The sequence below is a fragment of the Talpa europaea genome, assembly GCF_964194135.1.
Source record: "Talpa europaea genome assembly, chromosome: 4".
Classification (NCBI taxonomy): Eukaryota; Metazoa; Chordata; class Mammalia; order Eulipotyphla; family Talpidae; genus Talpa; species Talpa europaea.
In genome coordinates this window covers 84572298-84598489 of record NC_140070.1, presented here as the reverse complement: position 1 = coordinate 84598489, position 26192 = coordinate 84572298, and the positions used below count along the sequence as shown (strand labels likewise).

The following is a 26192-nucleotide window of genomic DNA, read 5'->3' as shown; positions in this document are numbered from 1 at the left end:
TAATGAGGAAATAGCAATTATATATACTCAGAGTAAGGAAAAGAAAATCAAAATCATTTTAGATAAAGGATGCCTTCTAAGAATGGTTACATACAGCTAAAACTGAAAAATGGAATCATACTTAAAAAATAAGTCTAGTGAGGACCTACTAAACATTGAGCTTCCATATGATCCAGCAATTCCACTCCTAGGTATTTACCCAAAGGACACAGAAACATCAATTCCAAAGAGCACCTGCACCCCTATGTTTATAGCAGCACTGTTTACAATAGCTAAGCTTTGGAAACAACCCAAATGCCCAAAAATAGATGACTGGATCAAGAAGATGTGGTACATATATACCATGGAATATTACTCAGCATTCAAAAAAGATAAACACATGCAATTTGTAGCAACATGGATGGCGCTGGAAGGGATCATGCTCAGCGAAATAAGCCAGAAAGAAAAAGAAAAATACCGGATGGTCTCACTCATAGCAGGAATCTAGAAAACTTAAATAAGGCACCAGGAAAATGAATAACTATAAGAAAGTGAAAATCAAAATCAACAAAAAACTATGAACCAGAGACACTCTATGGGGGGTAAGGAGCGGGAGGGGAAGGATTGGGGTCAAAATAAGGGGGTTGCAATTGTATGGGGAATATAAAAATAAAATTTATTATAAAAAATAAGTCTAGTGAGCTTTCTCTTTAAGAGACATTCATATGATTTTTTTGTATTAAAAATAATCATTTTCATATATATGAGCATTCTTCTTTTCTATTTTATTATATGGGGCTTGCTAAAACCTACATATATCTTTACTAGGCAGTAAAGTTTTCTAAGGATCTAATTTCTTTCAACAGGAAATACAAAATGTATTTGGGGGCTAAGTAACTTATATCGAGTTGTAAAAATTTTACACAAAATTTCAACAGAATACCACTGCTCAATCTGGCATTATCTTTATGACTTTTAGACAGAGTACCAATAGTTTTTCATTACAATTTTGCTTTGTAGTCTAATGTTGTTAGCCAGTTCATCTCTAACAGGTACTGTCTTGATTAATAGCATCTCCATTCAACTAGTTGTGTAATCTATAAATATTGGTGTGGTCATTATGTCCTTTTCCTCATGACTCATATCTAATTAGTTACTGAGGCTTGTAAATTATACATTCACAATGATTTTAAGTTCCCTCCCCTCTTCCTTATTCTGTCACTGTTCTAATTAAAACCTTCTGTCTCTGTGGCCTGTAGCAATAATGCCCTAAGTGTTCATCCCATTACCAGACCTCTTGTCCTTCAATCCTTCCTTCTTTCACACTGTTGTCAATAATGTTACTCCCCTATCTAAACTGATCAATATTTATTCTTAATTGCTACAGAAAAACTTTCCAATTTCTTGGAGTACTATTCAACTATCTGCATAATTCTTCTTCTTTTTTTAAGATTTATTTATTTATTTATACAAGCACTGGGTACAGTCAGAAGTGCAGGAGGGTGAGAGAATTCACCAGAGCTAGAGCGGGGAACAGAACAGGCAGACTGACGAAACACACTGCTTAGGGGAGCAGCGGGTGTGGCAGGAGAGGTCTGTCGTGCCATGTGGGACCCTCGCTGGCAGCTAGGGATGGAACTGGTGCTGCAGAGGCTGCGGGCAGCTGCTTAGCCCAGCGCTCAACTGTTGCACCACCAGGGGAGGCCCTGCATAATTACTCTTAAGAAACACAGTTCCTCCACTGTCCGTTGCCTCTTTTTCCATCAACATGTCCATTCAAGTCCTCACATTTCCATGTTTTTTCAACCTTGTTTCCTCTATGTTTTCCCCCTAAAGGTCTTCTTATGATTCTAATTTTATCTTTTTTTTTTTTTTTTTGTGAAGTCTTCTCCAGTCATTTGCTTTTTGGCACTTCCGCATTATTTTTTCAGCCATTTATGACAACTCCTAATACACTGAATAGCAGGAAAGCAGGAGTCTGTCTACCCTGTCAAAGAGTAAACTGGTTTTTTTTTTTTTTTATAAATTTTATTGTTATATTCCCCATACAATTGCAGCCCCCCATTCTGACCCCAATCCCTCCCCTCCCGCCCCCGCCCCCCTAAAAGTGTCTCTGGTTCATAGTTTTTTGTTGATTTTGATTTTCACTTTCTTATAGTTATTCATTTTCCTGGTCCATTATTTAAGTTTTCTAGATTCCTGCTATGAGTGAGACCATCCGGTATTTTTCTTTTTCTTTTTGGCTTATTTCGCTGAGCATGATCCCTTCCAGCGCCATCCATGTTGCAGCAAATTGCATGTGTTTACAAAGAGTAAACTGTTTGAAGGCAAGAACACTGCTATTTTAACTACTAAATACCCACGTTCATTATAAAGGGAAATATTTAATGTGTGATATTTTGTACCCTAGGATACTCTGAGCAACTACATAGTTTTGGAATTAGTTTTTAAAAAGCACTGAATTATATTATTTGCCACTTAATTGATAGCTCTTAAATTCAGTGATGTGCATCTTAATCTATAACTGTAGAGAAGTACTTTCAGCAGTGTTAGTATTCTGGTTATCTAATCTGGCTAGCTACATTAAATTCTGTAGTCCAATTTTAATACATCAAACTCTGAGACATTATTTTCCATAGAATTGTATTTCCTTATGCAGCCGAAATAGCTCAGTTGGGAGAGCGTTAGACTGAAGAATTGTATTTCCTTGTTGAGAAATTACTGACATTATCATTGACAAATTAATATAAAACATTTATTCCTACAAAGAAAACACAGTAAGGGCATACTACGATTCATTTATAATATTAAATTTGAACCTATTCTGAAGTAATTGAATATAGTGAAGTTTTGGAAAAAAACTCATAGAAAATAAAGTAATGGATTCTCTTCTTTTAAAATAATGTTTAAGGTTAGGAAAAGAGAATGGAAATAAAAAAAACTTGAATAGTTATTATTGACTTATTTTTTATTGAAATTGTCAAATGATGAGGATTTTGTTTCTTTAAAACAAGGATGGTAAAATTTTACAGATTAGCAGCACTAAGGTAATTAAAGAGAGATTTTGAGATTGAACTTCTCAAAACACCAAAGAGATCAGTGGAATGAATATGTTTAAGGACATTCAGAAATGCTTAAAGTATTTATGAATTGAGATCCTATAATTTAAAGATGATAGTTTAGTCCTAAAACTTCTAGCCTTTTATTGCTACTGACATTTGACCAAAGTATCATTTGATGAAGGACTGAGGCTGTACTTATACATCTTCAGAGAAACTGGTAATATATATTTTTTGAGCATGATTAGATCATTCCATAACATTTATTGAGGGGGAAAAATGTCATTTCATAACACCTCTTTGTCAACATTCTTCACTATCACCAATATTAAATAACTGCACAATGGCATATGCAAAACTCCATATAAAGAAGATAATTATTGAAGAATCAAAAATACTTTAGGCAAAAGCAGATTTCCTATTAGGGTACTCAGGACATGGACCTCAGACATGACCCTGAAGTCAAGTCCCAATGTAATGGAAGAGGAAAACAACCAAGAACCTTTTTCTAAAACTGGGCACTTAGATAAAGCAAATACTTCCCAATTAAATAATGATATTAAAACAGGAAAGTGGCAAATAAGAGCACCAAGTTAGGGGGGAGAGCAGAATTACTCTAATAGCATTTAAACAACAAAAGTAAAAAAAAAAAATATGAAAAAGGGCATGCAAACTTACAGTTGTTGTATAAGCAGCTTCTGGATCATCTTCCAGCACTCGGGAGAGACCAAAATCAGAAACTTTGCATACTAAGTTGCTGTTGACCAATATATTTCTAGCTGCTAGATCTCGATGAACATAACCCATATCAGAAAGATACTTCATTCCTGATGCAATGCCTCGGAGCATGCCAACCAACTGGATGACTGTGAAGTGGCCATCATGTTTCTGAAAAAGAATCATCACAGTTTACATTGATTTAGTTTAATACAGTGTGTGCATACATAAGATATGTATGCATGGGAGTATATGAGCATCTCTCTGTGTATAATATTAAATAAAGCTCAAATTAAAATTACTGGATCCAATGAATGCAAGCATCAAGTCTGCCAACCACTGACTAAATTCATAATGAAATGTAAGAATTTGTTGACAGTAAAAGGAAAGGTTCATCTACCTGGAAGTGATGAAGGAGAACAAAGGATAGATGGGAACCAACCAAATGAACTTCCAGAAAAAGAGATTTGAATTTGAAAAAGTTTAAGACAAGGGAGCTAAAGTCAAATAAGATAATAGGGATGTCTACTAAGAAAACAGAATTCATTTTTCATAGTTGCAAGCTCCGAACCAGTCACAGCTGAGGAAAAGGGCAGCAAGACCTAGGACTGGATGAAAGTTGTTTGACAACTCGAAAAAATGACCACTCAGAAAAAACAAATTCTGATACATAAACAAGAAACAACTTCAGGAAATGAGCAGGAAAAAGAAAAATACATATGGCAAATAAATTAGAAAATGCAAACAGAAAGAACGTCATTGATAACTGACTGAAAACAGGACAATTTTAGTTCCAGGTTGTGAAAATTAAAGGCGATAACAAGAATAACAAGACAAGCACAGCACTGGAATGTAGTAGTCAATCCCATTTTATTCTTCTCAGCTTGACTTAAAAATGTGTGTACCAGTAAGACCAGTTACAGCTATAAACAATACCCCAGAAATTACAGAATAAATCAATTTTAAAATTAATACATACTATTCTACTTAGTTACTTAGAAATTTTTGTATTAATGGTATTATGGAGAAACATGAAATGTAACAATTGTTGAGAGGTAATTGTAAAATGAATGTCTCGCAAGAGACTGCGGGGTTATGTTATCTTAAACAGTGTGGTAGAATCATAAAGAAGAATATCTTAAAAATTTCTTCAGGGTAAAGTAGTTTTAATGAATATCTGATTTAAAATCATAGAGCAGTTTAAGCACAGGGATGATCTCACCCTATAGTACTGACACAATGTCCTATACAATGATGATTCATTGGTCAGTTAAATGAAGAAGCACAGACTACAAATGAAATAAGCTTTGTCTTACTATATCAACTTATCTCTCTGATAGCTCTTTGATAAAATCTTTCAACTCAAGTGCAGAGTAAGGAAAAGAACGGTCTCTCAAAAAAACACTCTACAGAAAAGAATATCCACTTAAGCAGGTTCTTCTGTATAATTAATGTATAAAAGATAACCTAGCAAAGAAAATCTTTGGTATTATTAGCTCTTTATGTTTCCAATCCATCTTCCTAGACAGTGTGCACTATTAGATGAAATCTGCCTCTTCTATCATGTGCCCTACCTATATCTCCTCTATTAGGAATCTCAGCTCCTTCTAGTAGAATTTGAAAGCATATTTTTTTTTTTTTTTTTGGCCTGGAAAGGAATACACTACAATTCAAGAAGTGACTCTTTTACCTATTAGAAAATTAAGTTGCCTGGTATGACAGTTCTTGGCAATGCAGATTTTCTGAACATTAAGAAATGTTATTGGACCCATGGAAAAATCAAAGAGTACCTCAGTTTCCTTAAAATGAAAAGGAAAATAGAATAATCTCAGAGTTGTGATGAGAATCACATACAAAACACACAGCACAACCCCTGAATGATTATAATTATAGTTAATATTAATATTTAATAAAACATTTGTTATTCTATATAGTTTTAGAAATAGTTTGTTAGAAAAATTTCCTCTTTCCTTATTAGCATCATAAAATCCTACACTGTAAATAGGTCAAAATTTAATTTCGTCTTTATTCTGAGGATGGCACAAAACACCAAGTGATTTCTTTTTTCTGAGCAGTATTTGGTTCGCAGCAAAATTAAGAAGAAGGTAGAGAGATTACCCAAATACCTTCTGTCCCAACACGAAGGTAGCTTTCCACATTATCAGTGTCCCCACTAGAGTGGTATATCTGTTATAACTGATGAACCTACAATGACACATCATAATTACTCAAAGTGTATGGCTTACATTGTATTTCATTCTCAGTGTTATACATTCTATGGATTTGGACAAATGTATGACATAGCTATCATGATAGTGTCATACAGAGTATTTTTACTGCCTAAAAATCCTCTGTGCCCCACCTATTTACCACCTGCCCCCTGCCCCAGCTACCACTGATTGTTTACTGTCTCCTTCACTTTGTCTTTCCCAAAATGTCATATAGATGAACATACAGTATACAAAATGTAATACAGTATGCAGCCTCTTTAGATTGGCTTTTTTAACTTAGTAATATGTATTTCAGATTCCTCCACATTTTTCCCAGGCTCATTTCTTTTCTAGTGTAGATTAATATTTAATTTTCTGAATATAGCACAGTTAATTTATCCATTCATCTACTGAAGGGCAATGCGGTTGCTTCCTAATTTTGGCAAATACAAATGAAACTGCTAGATACATCTGTGGATAGCTTTCTGTGTGGACATAAGTTTTCAACTCCTTTTGGAAAACACCAAAGAATATGATACTTGGATCATATGGTAAGAATATTCTTAGCTCTGTAAGAAACTGCCAATTTGTTCTCCAAAGTGGCTAAAACGAGACCATTTTGCATTCCCCTGTAGTATCTTGTTACTTTAAGTTGCATTTCTCTGCTGATGTAAGATACAGAACATCTCTGAATATGTCATATTTGCCATCTGTATATCTTCTTTGATGAGCTGTCTATTAAGGTATGACTCAATTCTAAATTTTTTTCTTGAGTTTCAAGAGTGCTTTGTATATTTTGGATGACTCCTTTATTAGATGTGTCTTTTGTAATTTCCAAGTTTATGACTTGTATTCATTCTCTTGACATTGTTTATTATAGAACAGATGTGTCTAAGAAATAATTTATCAATTATTTCTTTCATGGACTGTGCCTTTGGAGTTATACCTAAAAAGTCATTGTCATATTCCAGGTCACCTAAATTTTCTCCTCTGTAATTTCTCAGGAATTTTATAGTTATGTACCTTGCATTTAGGTCTGTGATATATTTTTAGCTAATTTTTGTGAAGGGTGTAAGTTTCTTAGTCAAGATATTTTTGTTGCTGTTGTTACATGGGTGTCCAGTTGTTCCAGCATCAAGTATTGAAGAGATTATTTTTTGCTGCATAGCATTGATTTTACTCTTGCCAAAGACCAGGTCAATATATTTACTAGTCTTCATATTTTTTCCATTGATCTATTTGTCTATTCTTACTTGCCAATGCCACACTATCTTGATTTTATAGCTTTACAGTTTTGAAGTCAGGAAGTGTCAGATCTAACTTTGCTCTTCTCCAGCATACTGTGTTGGCCATATTGGGGTTTTGTTTTGTTTTGGCTTATAAATGAAATTTTATTTATTAATTTTTTAATTTTTATTTTTATTTTTTATTTTTTATAGAGGCATGTTTTATTTATTTATTTGTTTGTTTGTTTGTTTTTGTTTATACATGCACTGGGTACAGTCAGAAGCGTGGGAGGGTGAGAGAATTCACCAGAGCCAGAGCGGGGAGCAGAGCAGGCAGAAGGACCGAAGTACACTGCTGAGGGGAGCAGCGGGCGGCAGGAGAGGTCTGCGCGCCATGTGGAATCCTCCTCTGGTGGCCGGGGAGCAGCCGGGGATCGAACCGGCACCGCAGAGGCCACAGGCAGCTTCGCAACCGAGCGCTCAACCGCTGCGCCACCGGGGAGGCCCTATTTATTAATTTTTAATTGAGGTAATATTAGGGTAACCCAAGCAGGTATTTCCATAATAGTGCACCCCTACCAAATCACCCATCCATATAAACTTTGCAGATATTTATCTGCAAAGTAACTTGCTGAGATTTGGATTGAGATTGCATTGAAAATATGTTTCAAGTAGGTAATGATATCTTTTAATATTGAGCCTTCCTATTCATGAATATGGACTATATTTCCATTTATTTAGTTCTTTCTGGATTTCATTTATCAGGGTTTCATAGTTTTCCTCACATAGATCTTATGTGTCTTTTGTCAGATTTATACCTAAGTACTTCCTTTTTCTAAGTACTATTGGACATGGCATTGTGCTTTTTATTTCAAATTTCACTTTTTCATTGCTTATTATTTCCAGTAGGTTTTTTATTGTCTCTCTTTTTTTTTTTCAGATTCTAGATAGCTTAACATGTTATCTGTGATTAAAGACAGTTTTATTTCTTTCTTTTCATTTGTATACTTTTTATTTCCTTTTCTTATCTATTGTATTTGTTAGTACTTTCCATCATCCATTATGATGATGGAATAGTGAGAGTATACATTCTTGCCATGTTCCTGAAATTAATGGAGCAGGTTTAAACTTCTCACTATTAAGTGTGATATTAGCGGTTGGTTTTTTGTTGATAGTCTTTATCAAGTTTAGGAAGTTCCTCTTCATTGTCGCTCACTGAGAGTTTGTATCATGAATTTGTGTTGGATTTTGCTAAATGTTTTTCTTCATCAATTGATATAATCTTGTAATTTTTCTTTGTTAGCCAATTAATGTGATAGATTATATTAATTGATTTTGATAGTTGAACCAGATTTCATACTGGGTTCAACACACCTGATCATGGTGAATAATTATGCATAGATTTGGCTTCAATTAGCTTATATTTTGTTCCAAATGATTTTTACAGTTTTATTGAGATATCATATATACATCAGGAATGTAGTCAAAGATGGCATCAGAATAAACATATTGCTTTGCTCCAGGAAAATAATCTGAAAGTTAACCCACACTAGTGCTGCACCCAGATGGTCTGTAGTTTAGGGTGAAATTATCTTGTGGATATCAAAGACCATTATGGATGGCACCAGAAGGAACACTGAAGAAATTCATGCTTCATTAACCAAGAGGTCAGTGGAGAATGTCTGCTGCCTCGCCAGTGGCCCTAGGGGTGGGAGAGCTCAGCAGTGTGGAGGCAGCAGCAGAGTGTCCAATAATTGAACTCAGTTGTGACACTATCCAGAGATAGAATCAGATTCCAATTGTTAAGGGGTCAGTCTCCCAAGACCACCCTCTACTTCAGATGTGAGTCACAAGTTCAAGCTGTTACCTGTGCTTCTGACCAACTGGTGAAATATCAGAGGTTCCAAGAGCATTCTCTTTAGGTTTAATTAATTTGCTATAACAGCTCACAGAACTCAGGAAACCCATTTATTTATCACACTACCAATTTATTACAAAGGACATAATTCATTGATAGCTAGATGGAAGAGATGCACAGGGCAAGGTTTGGGGAAAAGATGTAGAGTTCCTATGCCCTCTCTAGGAACACCAACTTCCTCAAGTCACAAGTTTACCAATCCAGAAGCTCTCCAAAGCCTGTCCTCTTTTTTTTTCCCCCCCCATGGACTATTCATTAGTTAGGTATGAGTGATTAAATCATTGGCCATTGATATTTAGACTCAACCTCTAGTTCTTCTCCCTTCCATGGAGAATTGAGGGTGGATCTGGAAGTTCTAAACCTTTAATAACATGGTTGATTCTCTTGGTGCCAGTCCCTATCCTTCAGTGCTTCCCAAAGGTCACCTCATTCATATGACAAAAGACAACTTTATCACTGTCAACTCTTTGGGAATTCTAAGGGTTTTGGGAGCCAAAAGTCTGGAATTGAAGATGAAGATTTTATATTTCTTACTGATCACAACATTGCTCTATCCATGCATGCATGCATGCATCCATCCATCCATCCATCCATCCATCCATCCATCCACATGCTTTTTATAAAATGGAAGCTTGATGAAAGAGAAGCTCCAAAGATAGTTTTATGTTCTTATGGGAATGTATAACTCAGTTGCTGACATATTCTTCTAGGGAAAAAAATTAGCTAACATTCCTTAAACACTTCAAACCAGCCATAGTCATTAAGGACTTTACTGATATTATCTCATTTAGTCCTTGCAACAACTGGGTGATACAAGTGTAGTTATTATTTTAATTTTATAGAAGGTCAAATTGAAGGACAAAGAGATTTAACAGCCTAGTAAAAGCTGAAGTTGGGAACTGAACTTTTGCAGACTATTTCCAGAGCCTGTATCAAAATTAATTGAAGTTGTCTAAAAAGAGTTGGCCCAAACTTTTCCACAAGGACCAAGTCTGGGCAGCATTAGTTTGGGCAGCATAATTTGATTTAATGAAACAAGGTATAAAGTATCTGTGAGAACATTAAAGCAATAGCAAACAAGCAAAGAACACTCAAGATAAACCAACAAATGAGGCTCTATTCATCTAAGTCTTCTTTAGTCCTGTTTATTCATACATGAGAGCATAGTCCCATTTATTCATACATGAGGGACAGTAAAAATCTATTCCTTTACAAATGATGCAATTATCCTTTACAAAAAAAAAAATGTATATTGCTTTTTCGAGTCCTTGTCAACATAGCCTCAAGTGTGTTTTTGGTTATGTTGGTTTTCTTGAATACGGTGGATAGTTAATAGTGACTGAATTAAACAACCTTTGATATTATCTTGTAGTGCACCAGTTGCTATTGCTATATTATTCTTACTACCTTGTATGAGAAAATATTATTTTCTTTTCTTAGGTAGGGCAGGGTTTTTTTCCCTTTTATGTAGCACTTCTATCACAGCATCTACTACACTGCCATACCTTGTGTCAGTGCTCGATAAATATTAATTCAAATTGAATTGAATTGTTTATGAGGGGAGGAGAAAAATGTGAGAGTACTGAGATTTAATATCTTTGGGCTTCCTACTAGAGATTAATCAAAATGAAACTATGATTTTTTTTATGACATATGGTTTTTCCCGGGAAGGCAGACTCAAATGAAGGAGAGTGAATGTGGCATATTTAAACACTGCATTTCAGAGCTTAGTAGCTAGAATGCAGTTCGTCGTCATTCTTCTTTTTTTTTTTTCTCTTAGCCTTACTGCTGAGAAACATGGAGCTTAGGTGACAGAGAGGGTGGACCTGCTTGAAAGGTGGTTTCTAAAAGCAATACATAACAATGTCTGCTATTTCTAAAAATTGCAGAGCTCCATCTGAGAGAAATCCTCTATCTCAGACCCAACAGTACAATGCCCAGCAGACTCAAACAGTCACTGGCATGTCACATTGTCTTGACAGTACTACAAATGCTTGACAATGGTTTTTAAGGTCCAGACTCTTGGGTTGTATCCCATCCCACAGAAATCTTAGGCCTCACAGTATCTGGTAATCTTATACTGAGATCAAGCACTTAGCCCAAGTTTAGGACAAGTGTAGAATTTGAGTGCTATGTTGTCCTAGAGTCATCAAATTATTATCTAACAACTTTAAAAGTATCCATTCAAATTCTATGAAAATACAAATATCATCCCATTACTCATTTACTTGAAACTTTTCAATGACTTTCAATGATCCTCAGTGAGAGGATAATGTAATATGTCTCAAATACAGACGTGAACTTTGCATCTATCTTTAGTTTCATATCCTTATTTTTATTCTATTTTTTTGTATTAAGTTTTCCCCTACAATATGTTATTTCATGTCTAGTATGTTTTTTGCCTATATGGTTGCACTTCTAGTCTTTTGTCATCTTAGTTTTTAATCTAAATATCATCTCAGCTAAAAAGGTCCTGCTGAATCCCTAAGTTCATTCTTTTAAACAGCACTCACCAAGCATCTACTATGGGCCAATTATTGCTCTCATTGCTGGAGTCAAAGCGGGAAGCAAAACAGAAAGGTTCTTGCTCTGATATTAAATTGAAGGCAAGGATACAGGAAATCAATAGGTAAAAAAAAAATAAATGAGATACTTGTAAATAACGAGAAACCTAATATAAATGAAGTGACATGAAAGAGAATAACATGATGGAGCCTGTAAATCGTCTCTAGCATGACAATGACTTAAGTCAGGAATGACTTTGACAAGGTTGAGGAATGAGAGCCAATGAGGCCGGGAAAGGGAGACTGGAGAGGTAACAGAGGCACAATCATGTAGGGTCTTACAAGCCATGGTAAAGAGTTGTAAATTTATTCTAAAAGTAATGAGATATTAGAGAAGAAATTTAATTGAGTAGTGATAAACTCTGCCTTGTATATGGAGAATGGAAGCAGAGAGATCAGTTTCGAAGCTATTAAAGTAACAGAGAGAGATACTGATGGCTTGAATTAGGTTTTCAATCTGTTTTATAGGCATAGCCAGCAGGACCTGCATTAGTTGGGAGGAACTGGTTAGGAAAGGGGGAGAATAAAGTTGGACCACGTTTCTTTCCTTCTTGTTCTCAAATCACGCTGTCTATACTAACCTTGGCTAAGACCATATATGCCTATGTCTTCCACTGGTCTGAACATAATCCTGTTTAGGGCAATGAGTATATCTTGTTTTGCTCATCTTTGCAATCCAGAGGAGAGGCCCATGCCTGCACACAGTAGCTATTGAGTAGGTGGCCACTGGAATGACTACACAGAGTTCATTTATATTTCTCTTAACAGAGTGAAGCACTTCAAACTTTTAATCAAAAGTAGGATATGTTTTTGAATTATTTTTCCTGGAAAGCTAGATTTACTATAAGAGATACTTTGAGACAAAATGTGAGGTAATGAAAAATATTGACTACACTTGTAGCCATCTTCACGCTGAGGGGAAGTCTCTGGCTCTGATCACGACTACCAGATTCTTACATTTTTGCTGCCGAGTGAGAAAAATGTGGGTAAAATACGTTATATAGATTTGTTAAATTTCTTCCTAGGTGTTCACTGGAGAAGAATCATAGTGATTCTGAGGCTACCAACAAACTAGCTTTACAGACAACCAAAGATCTGTGGATCACAATATAAATCATTGTTCCCAAACTTTCTTACTGAAAAATGTGCAGTATTCCTTTGGAGAGAGCAAGTAAGTATAATGATTCAGTGTCCTGGAAATTTAAATGTGAGTGATAAACTATACTACTGGCAGTAGATGATAAGATGCTACTCTTGAGTAGAACTAGTAAAAATTGCATGTCAATCATTTAACAAGTATGTATAGAGAACCCATTGCATTATGTGGTTTCTTGGTTATATACAATAAATAAATCAGCTTTCAAAGATTCCTCACAAAACAATGCAATGGACATCACTAGATATGCTCCAATATGAAGTGATGAAAGTTTGGTTCATAAGGTATGTTGAAAACCTTTTTTTTGCTTCATTAACTGTGCATTATAAGAAATGGTACCAGTCTTTCAAAACAGAATGACAGAAATAGGAGGGTTAGCTGATGCTTCGTAAAGTGATTATATCCAAAATGTGTATTCAAGCTATAAAATGGCTGTGCAGCAAATGTACCTTCCTAAGTAGTTTACAACAGATCAAGGTATACAAACAGCAGACACTTTGTAAGCCTCTTGTTCCCCTACTTCTGTATTAGAAGTCATTTTGGGAAAATCAGATAGTGTCATAAAGGCAATAGGTTCATAAGGGAGAAAAAGATGAGAAGTTATAAGGAGCCACAAAACAGAGGGGTTGACCTCTGAGTTCCTAATTGTCCCTTGGTCAAAAATATCCTCACCTGTACTGTCAGCATGTCTTCTTTTTTTTTTTTTCATCCTGACACTATAAAATTTTTCTTTGGATAAAAGTCACAGAATCAAAGGGTGAAGTGGATGGAGATTGCCAGTGGTGGGAAAGAGGGGGACATGGGAAGTTATTTTAGTTAAGCAAGAATGATTAAATTCTACAAATCTGCTGTACAAAACTATGCCTATTGTACCTATAGCCAAAACATAGTTGTGTATACTTAAGAATTTGTTAAGAGAGCAGATACTATATTAAGTGTTATTACTTGGGCTTACATATTCATATGAAAATAGTAAAGTCATCTGGAGGAATTAAAATAGTATTTGTGAATCATATACATGTACAAATTAATCCGACCACATTTGGCTAAGATCCGTGGCAATAAGAAAACGGGAGCTTAGATTCAGGTCCATGTTACAAGTGGAAAAGGTTATCAGGGAAAAGAGCCTAGCCTGGAGATAAGAGGGGAAGGGAAGGGTGGACCACCACATGGGATTTAAAATAGCAATAGCTAAAGAAGACAGGAAGAGAGGGGTTCATGCCATGGACAAGTGGCCTTTAATAAAAAAAAGTTTGCCCAATGCAAATCATGTAGAGGGGAAGAAAATACACTCTTTTTTTGGGGAAGGAAATTGCTTGTTTCCTACCATATTAGAAGTAACATCCTTTAGTTGTAGTCTGTTTAAAGAGGCTTTTTTGGATCTGCCTAGGGATTTATGCAATAGCTTTAAAAGAAATATTTATGGAAAAAATTATGTATTCTAGACAATTGATTTACAAGGACTTTGAAGAAAACAATCTTTGGAGAATTATTTCTATAACTTAAGGATAAAGTTAAAATTCGATCTTTATATTCCTTAATTAGAAAGTTGACCATGCTATGACTTTATAAAATGCTCCTGAATTTGAAAAAGAAATTACTAAAGTTGTTTGTAGATTTGAAAAGACCAAATCATTCTTGTCCTAAAATAACCACTGATCAAATAAGAGTCAGTATCTCTTCTTTATCCAAGTCCTGGTTCTTATGGCCTCCCTCGTTGTAAAACTTACAATTTCCTGTCAAATATTTACTAAACCCTATAGGACTTTTCTTTTGTAGTCATTATGGATTTGGACTTAAGCAAGGAAGAGTTATATTTTTAGTTGTAGAAGGGAGAAGCTACTAAAAGTGGAATGGGGAAATTTCAATCATATTAAACTAAAAATGTCATTTTCAATATACCTAAAAAAATTTTTAAGAATAAAAGTAGATATGGATTTGTGGAACATGGCTGTTGAATTTCAGAATCACATTTTACGAGCTTAATGAAAATTGGAATATAATACAGCTCTAGCTTACACAGCTTACTACTGAGTTTTTCTTTCTTATTTTTTTTGGCTTGTGCCTATATGAAATTAATCTACTCCAGCTACATATTTTTGGATTGTATCTGTGTCACAGAGCATCAAGATTTTGCTATAACATCATTTGAGGGCATTAGAATTTCCAAGGAAGTTTTTGCAAAGCAAGTCTGCTTGCATCTGCATAGGTATTTTTAAGATCTCTCTAGGATGGTGTTATTTGCAGGCATGTTTGAGGACCACACATTTTGAGCCTAATATTTCATTCTGTAAATCCAAAATCTCCTGTCTGGTTCAGGTTAAGGTAGGAGTGGATTAGTGGGAGGTATGAGTAGGAATGATCATTGGAAAATGCATGGAACTTTCTCATTAAAGCAATATAATTACACATTACATACTAATTTAAAAAAAATCAACAAAAACTTGTACCTAAAAGGAAAATTAATAAGAATTATAAAAGACAATTTCACTGTAGCAAGTATTATAAATGGCACTACACTTTTATAGTACTAAAATGTTTATAAAGTGATAAATTCGGGCTATTGGAAGCTGATACTCTAACTCCTAATTTAAAAAGAAGTTCAGCCATCCATATACTTGATTTCAAGTACACTGTGTTTTTGTACATTTGGATATTTACTGTCACATAATTTCTAGAATGGTATTTAGCATTAAGCTGGCACAAGTGTGCTAAATAATAGCCATCCACATGAAATTTCATATACTGTTTTTAGAAAAAAATGTAATTAAGGGGGTGCAATTCAACTATAATTTTTATGATTTCAAAACAGGTATTGGTGCATAAATGCAACTTCACTTTTTTTCTCACTGTTGAATATAAAATGGACATGATGAAGATTAATTTTACTCAGGCTCGAGCACAAATACACTCTGCACAACACAATTTACAAGAAAAGTGTGCTAATAAAATACAGTTCTCATTATTAATATATAACTAGCATAAGGTAAAATGCCATCTTTACTAGATTTATAATTTGAGTACATAAATATTTAAAAGAGCCCTTTAATTTTTTAAATTAATATTTGCTTTACATTTGTTTAAGGAAGAGCTTCAAATGACTCACATTCCTTTTGAAATGCTGATGTGCATTTATATGTATTATTTAAGTTCTCATATGTGTGAGGTATATCTATATTTTTTATGGTGAAAATTAAGCCTATTTTTAGCTATTTGAAAAGGCAGATCAGGAAGCAAGAGAAAAACCATATTAAAACTCATAGAGATGTCTTCTGAAAATAGTATAATAATAACAGTTAACATTATGGGGTTCTTACTATGTGCCATACAATATTCCTAGAATTTTAGGTCTATGAACCACTTAATTCTACAGTCCAATAACTGTAGATAGTAGTTACTGCCTAATATTAACTTTTTTAAAAAAGATTTATTTATTTATTTATACAAGCACTGGGTACAGTCAGAAGCATGGGAGGGTGAGAGAATTCACCAGAGCCAGAGTGGGGAGCAGAATAGGCAGATTGACAAAGTATACTGCTGAGGGGAGCTGCGAGTGTGGCAGGAGAGGTCCGCGCACCATGTGGGACCCTCGTCCAGTGGCCGGGATCGAACCAGCGCTGCAGAGGCTGTGGGCAGCTTCGCAGCCCAGCGCTCAACTGCTGCGCCACCAGGGAGGCCCACTGCCTAATATTAACTTAATTTGTGGGTGAGAGTTGTTCTTGAATCTTCTCTTTTGCTTTTATACTTTATCCAATTCACCAACAAATCCTATTGGTTCTACCACAAAAACATACCATTGAATCTACCAGTTACCATCATCTCAACTGAAACTGTTTTCAAGTAAGCCATTAGATTCATTTCTTTACTTGGATTATTACAAAAGTCTACTAATTTTCCTGCATCTATCTCTATATCAGTATAGTCTTTTCAGTACAGCAACCAGAGTTATCCCTTTAAAAAATAGTCAAATTATATTGTAACTACACTTTTATAAATGTTTTTATTTGAATTGCTAGTTGACATTGTTTTGAAAATGGAGATGTAAAGGTTTAGGGACCAGCAGTTGCCAGGCAAGTAACACAAAATTGTATGAAAATTACAAAATCCATTTGTATAGTTGGAGAGAGACTGCAGAGATGGTGGTCAATATAATACTTGATTCACTCTGATGTATCTCCTTGGAAAATTTAGAAAAATCTGTACAGCAGTGAGATCTGACCTATTGAGCAGTCAGGCTGGCAATCACTTGCTAAGTGAGAATCCATTCATTTCAAAATTAAAAAAACACACATATCCAGTCACGTTTCTTTGCCACATATATGTTTAAACAAACACGGGTATATATAAGCATACACACTTAATCACACTACCCCCTTTTAATATGTATTTGGAGGTACATACACAAGGATTCCAAATTGAGTAAAATTCATGAATCCTGTGCAATATTAAACCAAGTCAGCTACCATCACTGGTGCTATATTGTAATCTTGTACTTTGTTGAGTATCGCTCATATAAAATAATTTGAAGAGATTTTCAAATAGTGTGGGAGACCAAAGGGAAATCTTTTCTGCCTCCAGTAAGCACAGAATGCCATTAATGAGCCATGGATGGCTCCCTACTATGCAATACACTTAGCCACTGCCTCCTTTTTGTGCTTGCAAAAGTTACAATTATCAAATTTCAAAGAAGTAGTTTGAAAAATGACTCTGATTTTGAGGATTTGTATGTATTTTTGCTTGCCATGTGAAGTTGCTTATCTGCTATTGACATAAAGTTTATAAAGCACTTTGAGCTTCAGATGGGTAAGAATATTAAAGCAGGATGAAAGGGAGTATTGGCCTTATGTGTTTTCTCCCCAGTCGGTGACATTGATTATAATATAAATTCTAAGGACCATGGCGATATAAAACTACATGAGGAGATGGAAGCAAACTTATTAAGAAATTTGATAAAAAGATATAATTCATTGTTCTCATAGTATATGAGAACATGGCTTTCTGAGTCAAAGACTTGAGTTTGAATTCTTATTCTACCACTAAAATGTGTCAAACATTAATGTATAAACTTTACAAAAATCAACTCAGTTAATCCTGATAATAAATGCTTGTGGTAATTACTATTAACATCCCCGTTATATAGATGAATAGAGGTACAGAGAAATTAGTTACTACCCCAAATCACAAGGTCACATAGATGGCAGGTGGCAGAACCAAGAGGAGACAAAATATGTTAAGGTTCTCATAGAATGCAGTAATAATAGCCACCATCAATTGAACATTTGCTCTTTTTGGATTCTATGGTATCTTTCCCACATGGAACATAAGAGGTGAAAAATAATAGTTTTAAAATTTTAAATAATTAAATATACCACTTTTCTAAACATATAGTAGGATGCTTATAAAAATACTTCATTTTTAATATTTTCTTTAAAATATCTTAATTAAGTTCAGCAGGATAAACACATCTGAAGCTAAAACTTATCTTCTAGTTGGCTTGGAGTAGTCATTTGCTCCAATTTTCACCAGCAATTCAGAGTGATAACGTGCTGTATTATTTATCATTATATTTAGCTCTATAGGATATCATTGATACCAAAATTTTTTTTCCCAAATACCATTAGATAACAAACCATTTTGATATGTATCTGGTGAAAATGAGTTTATGAGTTAATATAATAGAAGGGCATAAGTATATCTGCAATGCACGTACCATGGGTAGTCCTGATAAATTATGCTAAAATAATCTAGCACATTTACAGGAGAAATAAATACAAGCTACAAAATAATCTTCTGAGAATGGCTACAGAAAAGAACAAATAGTTCATGTCCCCAAACACCTATGAATTTCATTTTGCCTTAAAGAAAATACTTGGTTGAGAGTATGCATTGTACAGGAGTATTGCTCTATAATAACTTGACAATTTTGCTGAATTCAGCTTCTGGCATTCAATCTGGACATCAAGTCCAGTCACAGTGCAAATACATCATCATTGCCAATACTGAGAGCTGTTGGAAGCAGAGGGCGTGGAATCAAGAAAAATAAATGAAAATGAGATCAAGAGAGAAAGGTGAGTTGTATAGAGCATTGGGTCCAAATAACATGGAAACAAAAATGAAGTTAAGAAGAAATGCCTATGACTATTTATTTCCATGAAAATAAAGGAGAAAAATAATATAATAAATCCCAAATGGCAAAAAGGCAGTCATTTTATAAGAAAAATATCCACATTCCTGTACTTAAAGTACTTTAAAGAGTACTTTAAATAAATATTTTTGTTCAAAACTAATTTCTACTGGAGTAGAAATTCTTCCTCCTTTTGTTTTCTAAATAGTATAAGTACAATGAGGGATAAAGCTGATAAAACCAGTTTTCTAATATGAACTCTAGTCATTATTATTAGATACACATCAGTTTAATGGGTTCAGCATTAGACATAATGCATAACTATACTAAATAGTTAAATGTGATAAAGCAAAATGAATAGCTGTGTGAAGAAACTGAGTTTCATTTAATCATTTTATAATATCATTTGAAATATATATATATTTATATAAAATATGGTAAGTGATTTATAGGACAACTCAATTATATTGTTACATGACTATGATCTCTCCCTTAGTAACACTCTAACCTATCACAGTATCAGAGAATGCTTCCTTTAGAAGATGCTGCTATTCTTTATGGAAAAATCCACAAATAATATTATGCAAAAATTAATTTATGATAATGATTTAAATCTATAACTCATAAATGCCATTCAGAAAAGATCACCTTACCCGCAAAAAGGAGTCTAGTGATCCATTCTCCATATATTCCACCACAATCATTACTGGTCTGCCTGCAAAAAGAGCAAGAGAACACACAGCATTAGAGCAATTACAGAAATATGTGCTGTAGTCAGAGATTTCCAGCTGTGGCAGCTAAGTTATTTGTATTTTATTAATAACAATGCCATTTTTCAACACGCTTCTATACATAGGCATCTCTCCACTTCTTTGTAACATTATTTCCTTTCATTTCATAAAGGAATATGAATTACAATATGAATAACAAAGAAATTAAGCATTTCCTTTTCTAAGGGCTTGCAATCACTTGTTTAGATTGTTCTTTTGTCCTTAGGTTTTCTGATGGAGCTGGAAGGGATCATGCTCAGTGAAATAAGCCAGAAAGAAAAAGAAAAATACTCGATGGTCTCACTCATAGCAGGAATTTAGAAAACCTAAATAAGGGACCAGGAAAAAGACTAATTATAATAAAGTAAAAATCAAAATCAACAAGCAACTATAAACCAGAGACACACGGGCGGTTGGTGGGGTTGGGAGAAGGGAGCAGGATCAAAACAAGGGTGGTGAGGATTATATGGGACTATAACCAAGATGAAAATGCATACATTGTGCAAATATGAAAAATGATGTAAAATATATATATATATATAATCAAGCTACAATCAGGGTTTAAGCAGTTACTGTAGCTGTATTGGCAGTTTGATACAATGTAACTGACAGTGGTAGAGTAATTATGGCTGAATTACATTAGATTGGGATTTCTGAAATATTCCTAAGGCAAAGAAAAAGGAGAAATTCTTTTTTTAAAAAAAATATTTATTTATTTATTTATTTATTTATTTATTTATACAAGAACCGGGGTGTAGACCAGATACATGGGAGGTTGAGAGGATTCACCAGAGACAGAGTGGGGAACAGAACAGGCAGACTGATGAAATACCCTGCTGAGGGGAGCAGTGGGCACGACAGGAGAGGTCTGCCACACCATGTGGGACCCTTGCCGTCTGGCTGGGATCGAACCGGCGCTGCAGAGGCTGCAGACAGCTTCACAGCACTGCGCTCAACCGCCTACGCCACCAGGGGGGCCCCAAGAAATTCTTTAAGAAATTATGAACCATCAGTCATAGTCTGCTTTTAAGGAATTTAAGTAAAAAAATTCCAGTAGATTGATGAACGCTACAAAGTTGGTGGGATTTGTCACAGTTCTTGATCATCTCTTTATTGGACATAGATTAGATAAACAGACAATGATGGCAGTACATGAAAAATAAGTAACTGATTTTGTAGTCTAGTGCAGAAGCTAAAATCAGAAACTGAACATTTATTTCTTTTTTATCATATCCATTTGCAGTCATTACAGTCCCCAGTATACCTCTATTAGGTAGAATATTCAACATAAATAACTTTGATTTGTTTCAAAGAATGGAATCTATTTGTTCTGCCCAATTGCCCAGGTTTAAAAGATAAACTCACTCAGATGAAGGAAAATGATATTTACCTGAAATAAAAATGTATGAAATATTTACTTTTTACTTCTATATTTCTTGATTTTCACTGGAATTTTTAGCAATTCAATTTGTAATATGCATAGAATTTTTCTTTGTGAGTATAAAGAAAATTTGGAAAGAAATTATGATGGAAATAGCAGATCTTGTACTGTAATTCATGTCTCTTTGATGAACTCTGAACTTCGTGGGTTAGAAAGGGTGAGCGTAACAAATTAGGGAAATATCTGCAAATGCTAGATTTTACATTTGAACCTATATTTTAAAGAAAGATGTGCTAAAGGTTAAATGTATTAATAATGCTCCTAATTTATCATGCACACAATTAGAACCCAAAAAAGTTTCCACCTTGGCAGATTTCTATAATGTTCCTCAAAGTCCCTAATTTCACCCAAATATAAAGAACTTTATCAGAAAAAAATGAGGTGATGTGAATTCTACTAATGTAGTCAGGAAACTAGAAGAGTTAGGTTTTAAATCTGAAAGTTGTCATGAAATCTTTATTTTGTCATTGGTTTCAGAGAGCTTAGAGATAGAAGTCTGATGCAAACACTTGGTTAGCAGGGTGGGGAAAGAGAAACGATCATTTTAATACTTGAACATAATTATATTGAGACCCATATTCCAGTTTGAATGATAATGGATTATGGCTGCTAAGGGACAATGCTTGGTTACTATAATGACTGCCTGAGTTCTTCTGCCCATATTTTCAATCTAGATCATTGCTACCAGAGGATGTTTAGATTTTAGAAAGGTACATTTAAAATGAAAAAGATATTTCTCTATTTAACTTCCTTTTAAGAATATCCATCTTATTAGAATAAAAAGAGCATGTAAGCACTTATCTAGTTTTGAGACATACAATTATTATTCCTATTACATAAATAAGGAAATTGCAGGATAGGACATCAAACTACATGGCCGAAGTCAAACAGCTAGTAAGCAGCAGTGTGAGGCAGAGTCACAGAGCTGAACTTCTTAATTTTTATAATAGGTGCCTTTAGACAAGATTTATAGATCAAAACCATAAGACTCATCCCCTGGTCTTCTCCAGTGAAGAACCTCATCTCTCCTAACCCGTCTTGTCATCTGCTCCATCAGTTCTCATTTTTGCCTACATTCATTCAGTGTTGACCCTGTTTGTCTTTCCTTCTGGCATTCTCTTGAGAAGATTATCTCCCAATTTTCTTCTCTCCCTAATCTCACCACATACCTCCCCAGAACTGATACATTGTACCTCTTCTTTGGAAGTCTCCCACAGTGGCATTTCCTGTTGTTGTATTCCCCTCACATCTCTTGTCTGCACTACGTACTGTACCAGGGTTTTATTAGTTTGCTTTTCCTTTGTTCCCATAGATGCCTCCTATCCCCATTTGTTGGGTTTCTTAAAGTTACCTATCAGAGCTGAGCGGAGTAGGTGCTTCATAGAAACAAGTAGATTTTTCTCATTGAATTCACAATTCCTAAGAGAGTAACACTCAAGTATTTCAGCAGACTCTGATCTATGCGAATACAAAGAAAGTACTTGAAATTAGCTCATCTATAACTCTTTGGGATATACTTTATTCAATCTTAAAATTCATCAGTGACAAGTTTCATCTTCTCATTAAAGATAATAAAGAGTCAAATGAAGACTCCCCTGGATTCTTGTGAATTAGCAGTTTCACACCTGAGCTCTGCATCTTTGTATGTCATGCAGTAATGCCAGTCTCGAGCAGCTGTTATTAAACATGTTTTTTGTTTGTTTTTTTTAAAATACTGCTGGCATCTAACCTGTAATTTGTTCCTAGTGTTTTTCTGTAGGGAAGTTACTCTGTGAAGATTACAAGCAACTGTTCAGCCTATGATTACATTTTATAAACAAGAAAAGAGATAAGTACAAGGGAAATTATAAAAGCTAGGATGGTATTTTTCATATATGTGGTGAGGTGAGAGAAGTCTATTGGGGATGGTGCTATTTGTCTTTTATATATATATATATATATATATATATATATATAAGATATATTACATTATTGCCTTGGGAAATATATTTGGAGATGATTTTCTCTTTTTGTATTTTCAAAATATTACAGTTATTTTCCCTTTTTTCACAATTTTAGCCAGTTACTCCAAGTGCCTCATGTCACACGATTAATTTAACGTTGACATTGTACTGAAGTCAAAAGACAAACTCCAGATTCTTGAATATTATTCAAGCCTCAACATCCCCAGGTCTTTTCTTTTTTCTTATTCAGTTGACATTGTTTTAAGCATTCAAAAAAGATAAACACATGCAATTTGCAGCAACATGGATGGCGCTGGAAGGGATCATGCTCAGCGAAATAAGCCAAAAAGAAAAAGAAAAATACCGGATGGTCTCACTCATAGCAGGAATCTAGAAAACTTAAATAAGGGATCAGGAAAATGAATAACTATAAGAAAGTGAAAATCAAAATCAACAAAAAACTATGAACCAGAGACACTTTTTGGGGGGTGGGGGACGGGAGGGGAGGGATTGGGGTCAGAATGGGGCATGTGCAGTTGTATGGGGGAATATAAAAATAAAATTTATAAAAAAAAATAAACACTGTACCTGATTTAGGAATAGGGAAGTAAATTCATACCTCCTCAGATGTGTAATAACACTACACCCACCATCAAAGCACCAATATTCTTCTCCTCTAGATTATTGGGATCCCTACTCCATTTATTCCCACTACATATCTTTAGACGCCTCATCATTAGAATTTAAAAGATCTACAGGTCACACCAAGTTAATTTCTTTGGTTTTCCTTCATAAGTAGTAGAGAAATGGTTAGTGATGATTCAAACTATGTAGGAATCAGAGTTCTAGGAGATATCACATATATACATTCTGAATAAATCGAATCATAAAATTCTATACCATCATTTTCTGTACTTTTATGGACTAATGAATCTCAAATTTGCAGCTTCTTAATACTTATGATGATTTTGATATAAGTGTACTGAGAAATCAAATGATCATAAGACTATACTTTTCTTGTGCTATTGTCAAAGAAAACAAAAGGCATTATTTAAATGTTCCAGGGAAATCTTGGGTGTGAAAACACTTTGCTAGTGAAATATTGGGCTTGTATTTCCTTTGGTCTCAGGGAAGATTTGTGAAAGAAGGGGATTTCAGAGATTTACCATTTTCATGTAAGTAATGAATTTATGCTACATGTAGCATTTTATATCAGTTTAGCAATTTCTAATGTGCAGTCAGTAATATCAAGAATCTAAACAAATCTCAATAACCCCCAAACTCTATTACAGATTTAAATCAGTTCTAGTTTATTTAACATTATATCACATTTGTATTTTGTCTAACAGGTAATAAAAACTGTGATGATAATTTGGATTGACAGTTAGGATGCCTGTGTTATTTTCTCCTAGTTGCAATTCAGGACTTATAGAGACAGTTATTTAATCTATTTCTCTCTCCCCTATTTCTGTTACAGAGATAGTGAATTGTAATTATAATCTCAAATGGATTTGATAATATGTGGAATAATTTTCTTATTCCTCTAAGGAGTTTAAAGATATGGTTGACATAAATTTAAACAAAGTTATAATATATTAAATTATTTTTATTCACAAATACTGAAATTCAAGAATGACTTTCTTTTAGTGTTGCCTGGTGATTAACAGATCATATACCAAATGAAGCTTATCCTGAGTTTGAGTTCAAACTTTTACCATGCTTCTTGAACTTTCTTTTCCTTCTGTATTCCCTTCTTTGTTAAAAACATCACCATCCAATTACCCATACTGAAACCCCACTGAAACAGTAGACATGTCACTGTATTAAACCCCTGTTAGTTCATAAATGATTAATTTATGCTGATTGATACAAAGTCTATTATCTCTGCCCACATTCTGCCCTTTGCTTTCTCTTGCTTGACTTACTACAATAATCTTTACTGTTTTTTCTTGCTCCTGTTATCCTCCCCATTACAGGCTAAAGCTTGTACAACCATTATTTTCAACATTCAGGGGTACATCAAAAAATATAAAAAATGCCTGCTATGTATCAAGTGCTCTTCTGTTCTGAAGAACTGTCCTCAGTCAACACATAATCCCTGCTCTCCAGAGGTGTACCATGGAAAGGGGAATAGAAGTAAATAGCTAATTGCTATGAGACCTAATGCCTCATCTCCTTGATTGAAGACTATTTTAATTATTGTATTGTTTGCTGCAGGGTCAAAGTCTAAACTGTTTGTCAATTTAGTTCTTTCACACTCTTTCACCATTATTTCTAGTATCATCTTTTATATCCCCTTATTCCTCTATCTTCTGTTTTTTCAAATTCTTCAGGTAATTTATACTTCCCTAAGTATGGCTTTCTTGAATTTTCCTCTCATCTTGAAAGGCTACTTTCTCATTATCTCCACATGGAGAAATTATGTATTTTAAATACCTTTTCCCTGTAAATTATCCCATAAAATATTTTCCCTTTTAGGGAGACTTGCCTGTACTTTTGCTCTTCTGTACATCTAAATCAAATGATTTTATTACACTTATGGTATGTATGGTACTGACGATAACAAAGAGGTGTCTGCCTCCCACTCTAAAATGCCCTTGAGGTCAGGACTTGAGTTAATTCTGTTCTGTAAGTTCATTACCTAGCCCAAAGGTAGGTACCAAAAAGGCACTCAATTTTATTTTATTTTTTTGAATGGAATGCTAGAAAGCACATAAAGATGTTCTCTAAGAATGATCTAGACCAGGAAGCTACTGAAATAACAGAATGGAAAATAAAGAGCATTTCATCCTAAATTATTTGTATTAAATTATATGGTTTTGTGGGAAAAAAGCAGAATTCAATACTTAGCTACATTACCTATTAGTTCCATGATATTGGGTAAGCTATTTTAGCTCTCTAAATATTATTTAGCTATTTTAGCTCTCTAATATTACCCTAAAAGTAGGGTAATATTATATACTACATTATTTGTGAAAGGGTTAGATGAGAAGACACAATAAGCGCAATGTCTCACAACCTGTCACTCAAAAATACTGATATAGGGCCTCCCCTGGTGGCGCAGGCGGTTGAGCGCAGCGCTGTG

At 34.4% G+C, this 26192-nt stretch overlaps 1 protein-coding gene across 4 annotated transcripts in view; it reads right to left on the bottom strand.

Annotated features, from left to right (window-relative positions):
* EPHA6 (EPH receptor A6) overlaps nt 1–26192 on the bottom strand; it is a gene marked incomplete at both ends in the record, with an annotated part of 657283 nt that overhangs the window by 100090 nt on the left and 531001 nt on the right. For all 4 annotated transcript variants that reach the window (XM_084232801.1, XM_084232803.1, XM_084232802.1 and 1 more), the window contains 2 exons: nt 3717–3926; nt 19607–19664. In XM_084232801.1, coding sequence (XP_084088927.1) covers nt 3717–3926; nt 19607–19664 — 268 coding nt within the window. The remainder of the gene's footprint in view (nt 1–3716; nt 3927–19606; nt 19665–26192) is intronic.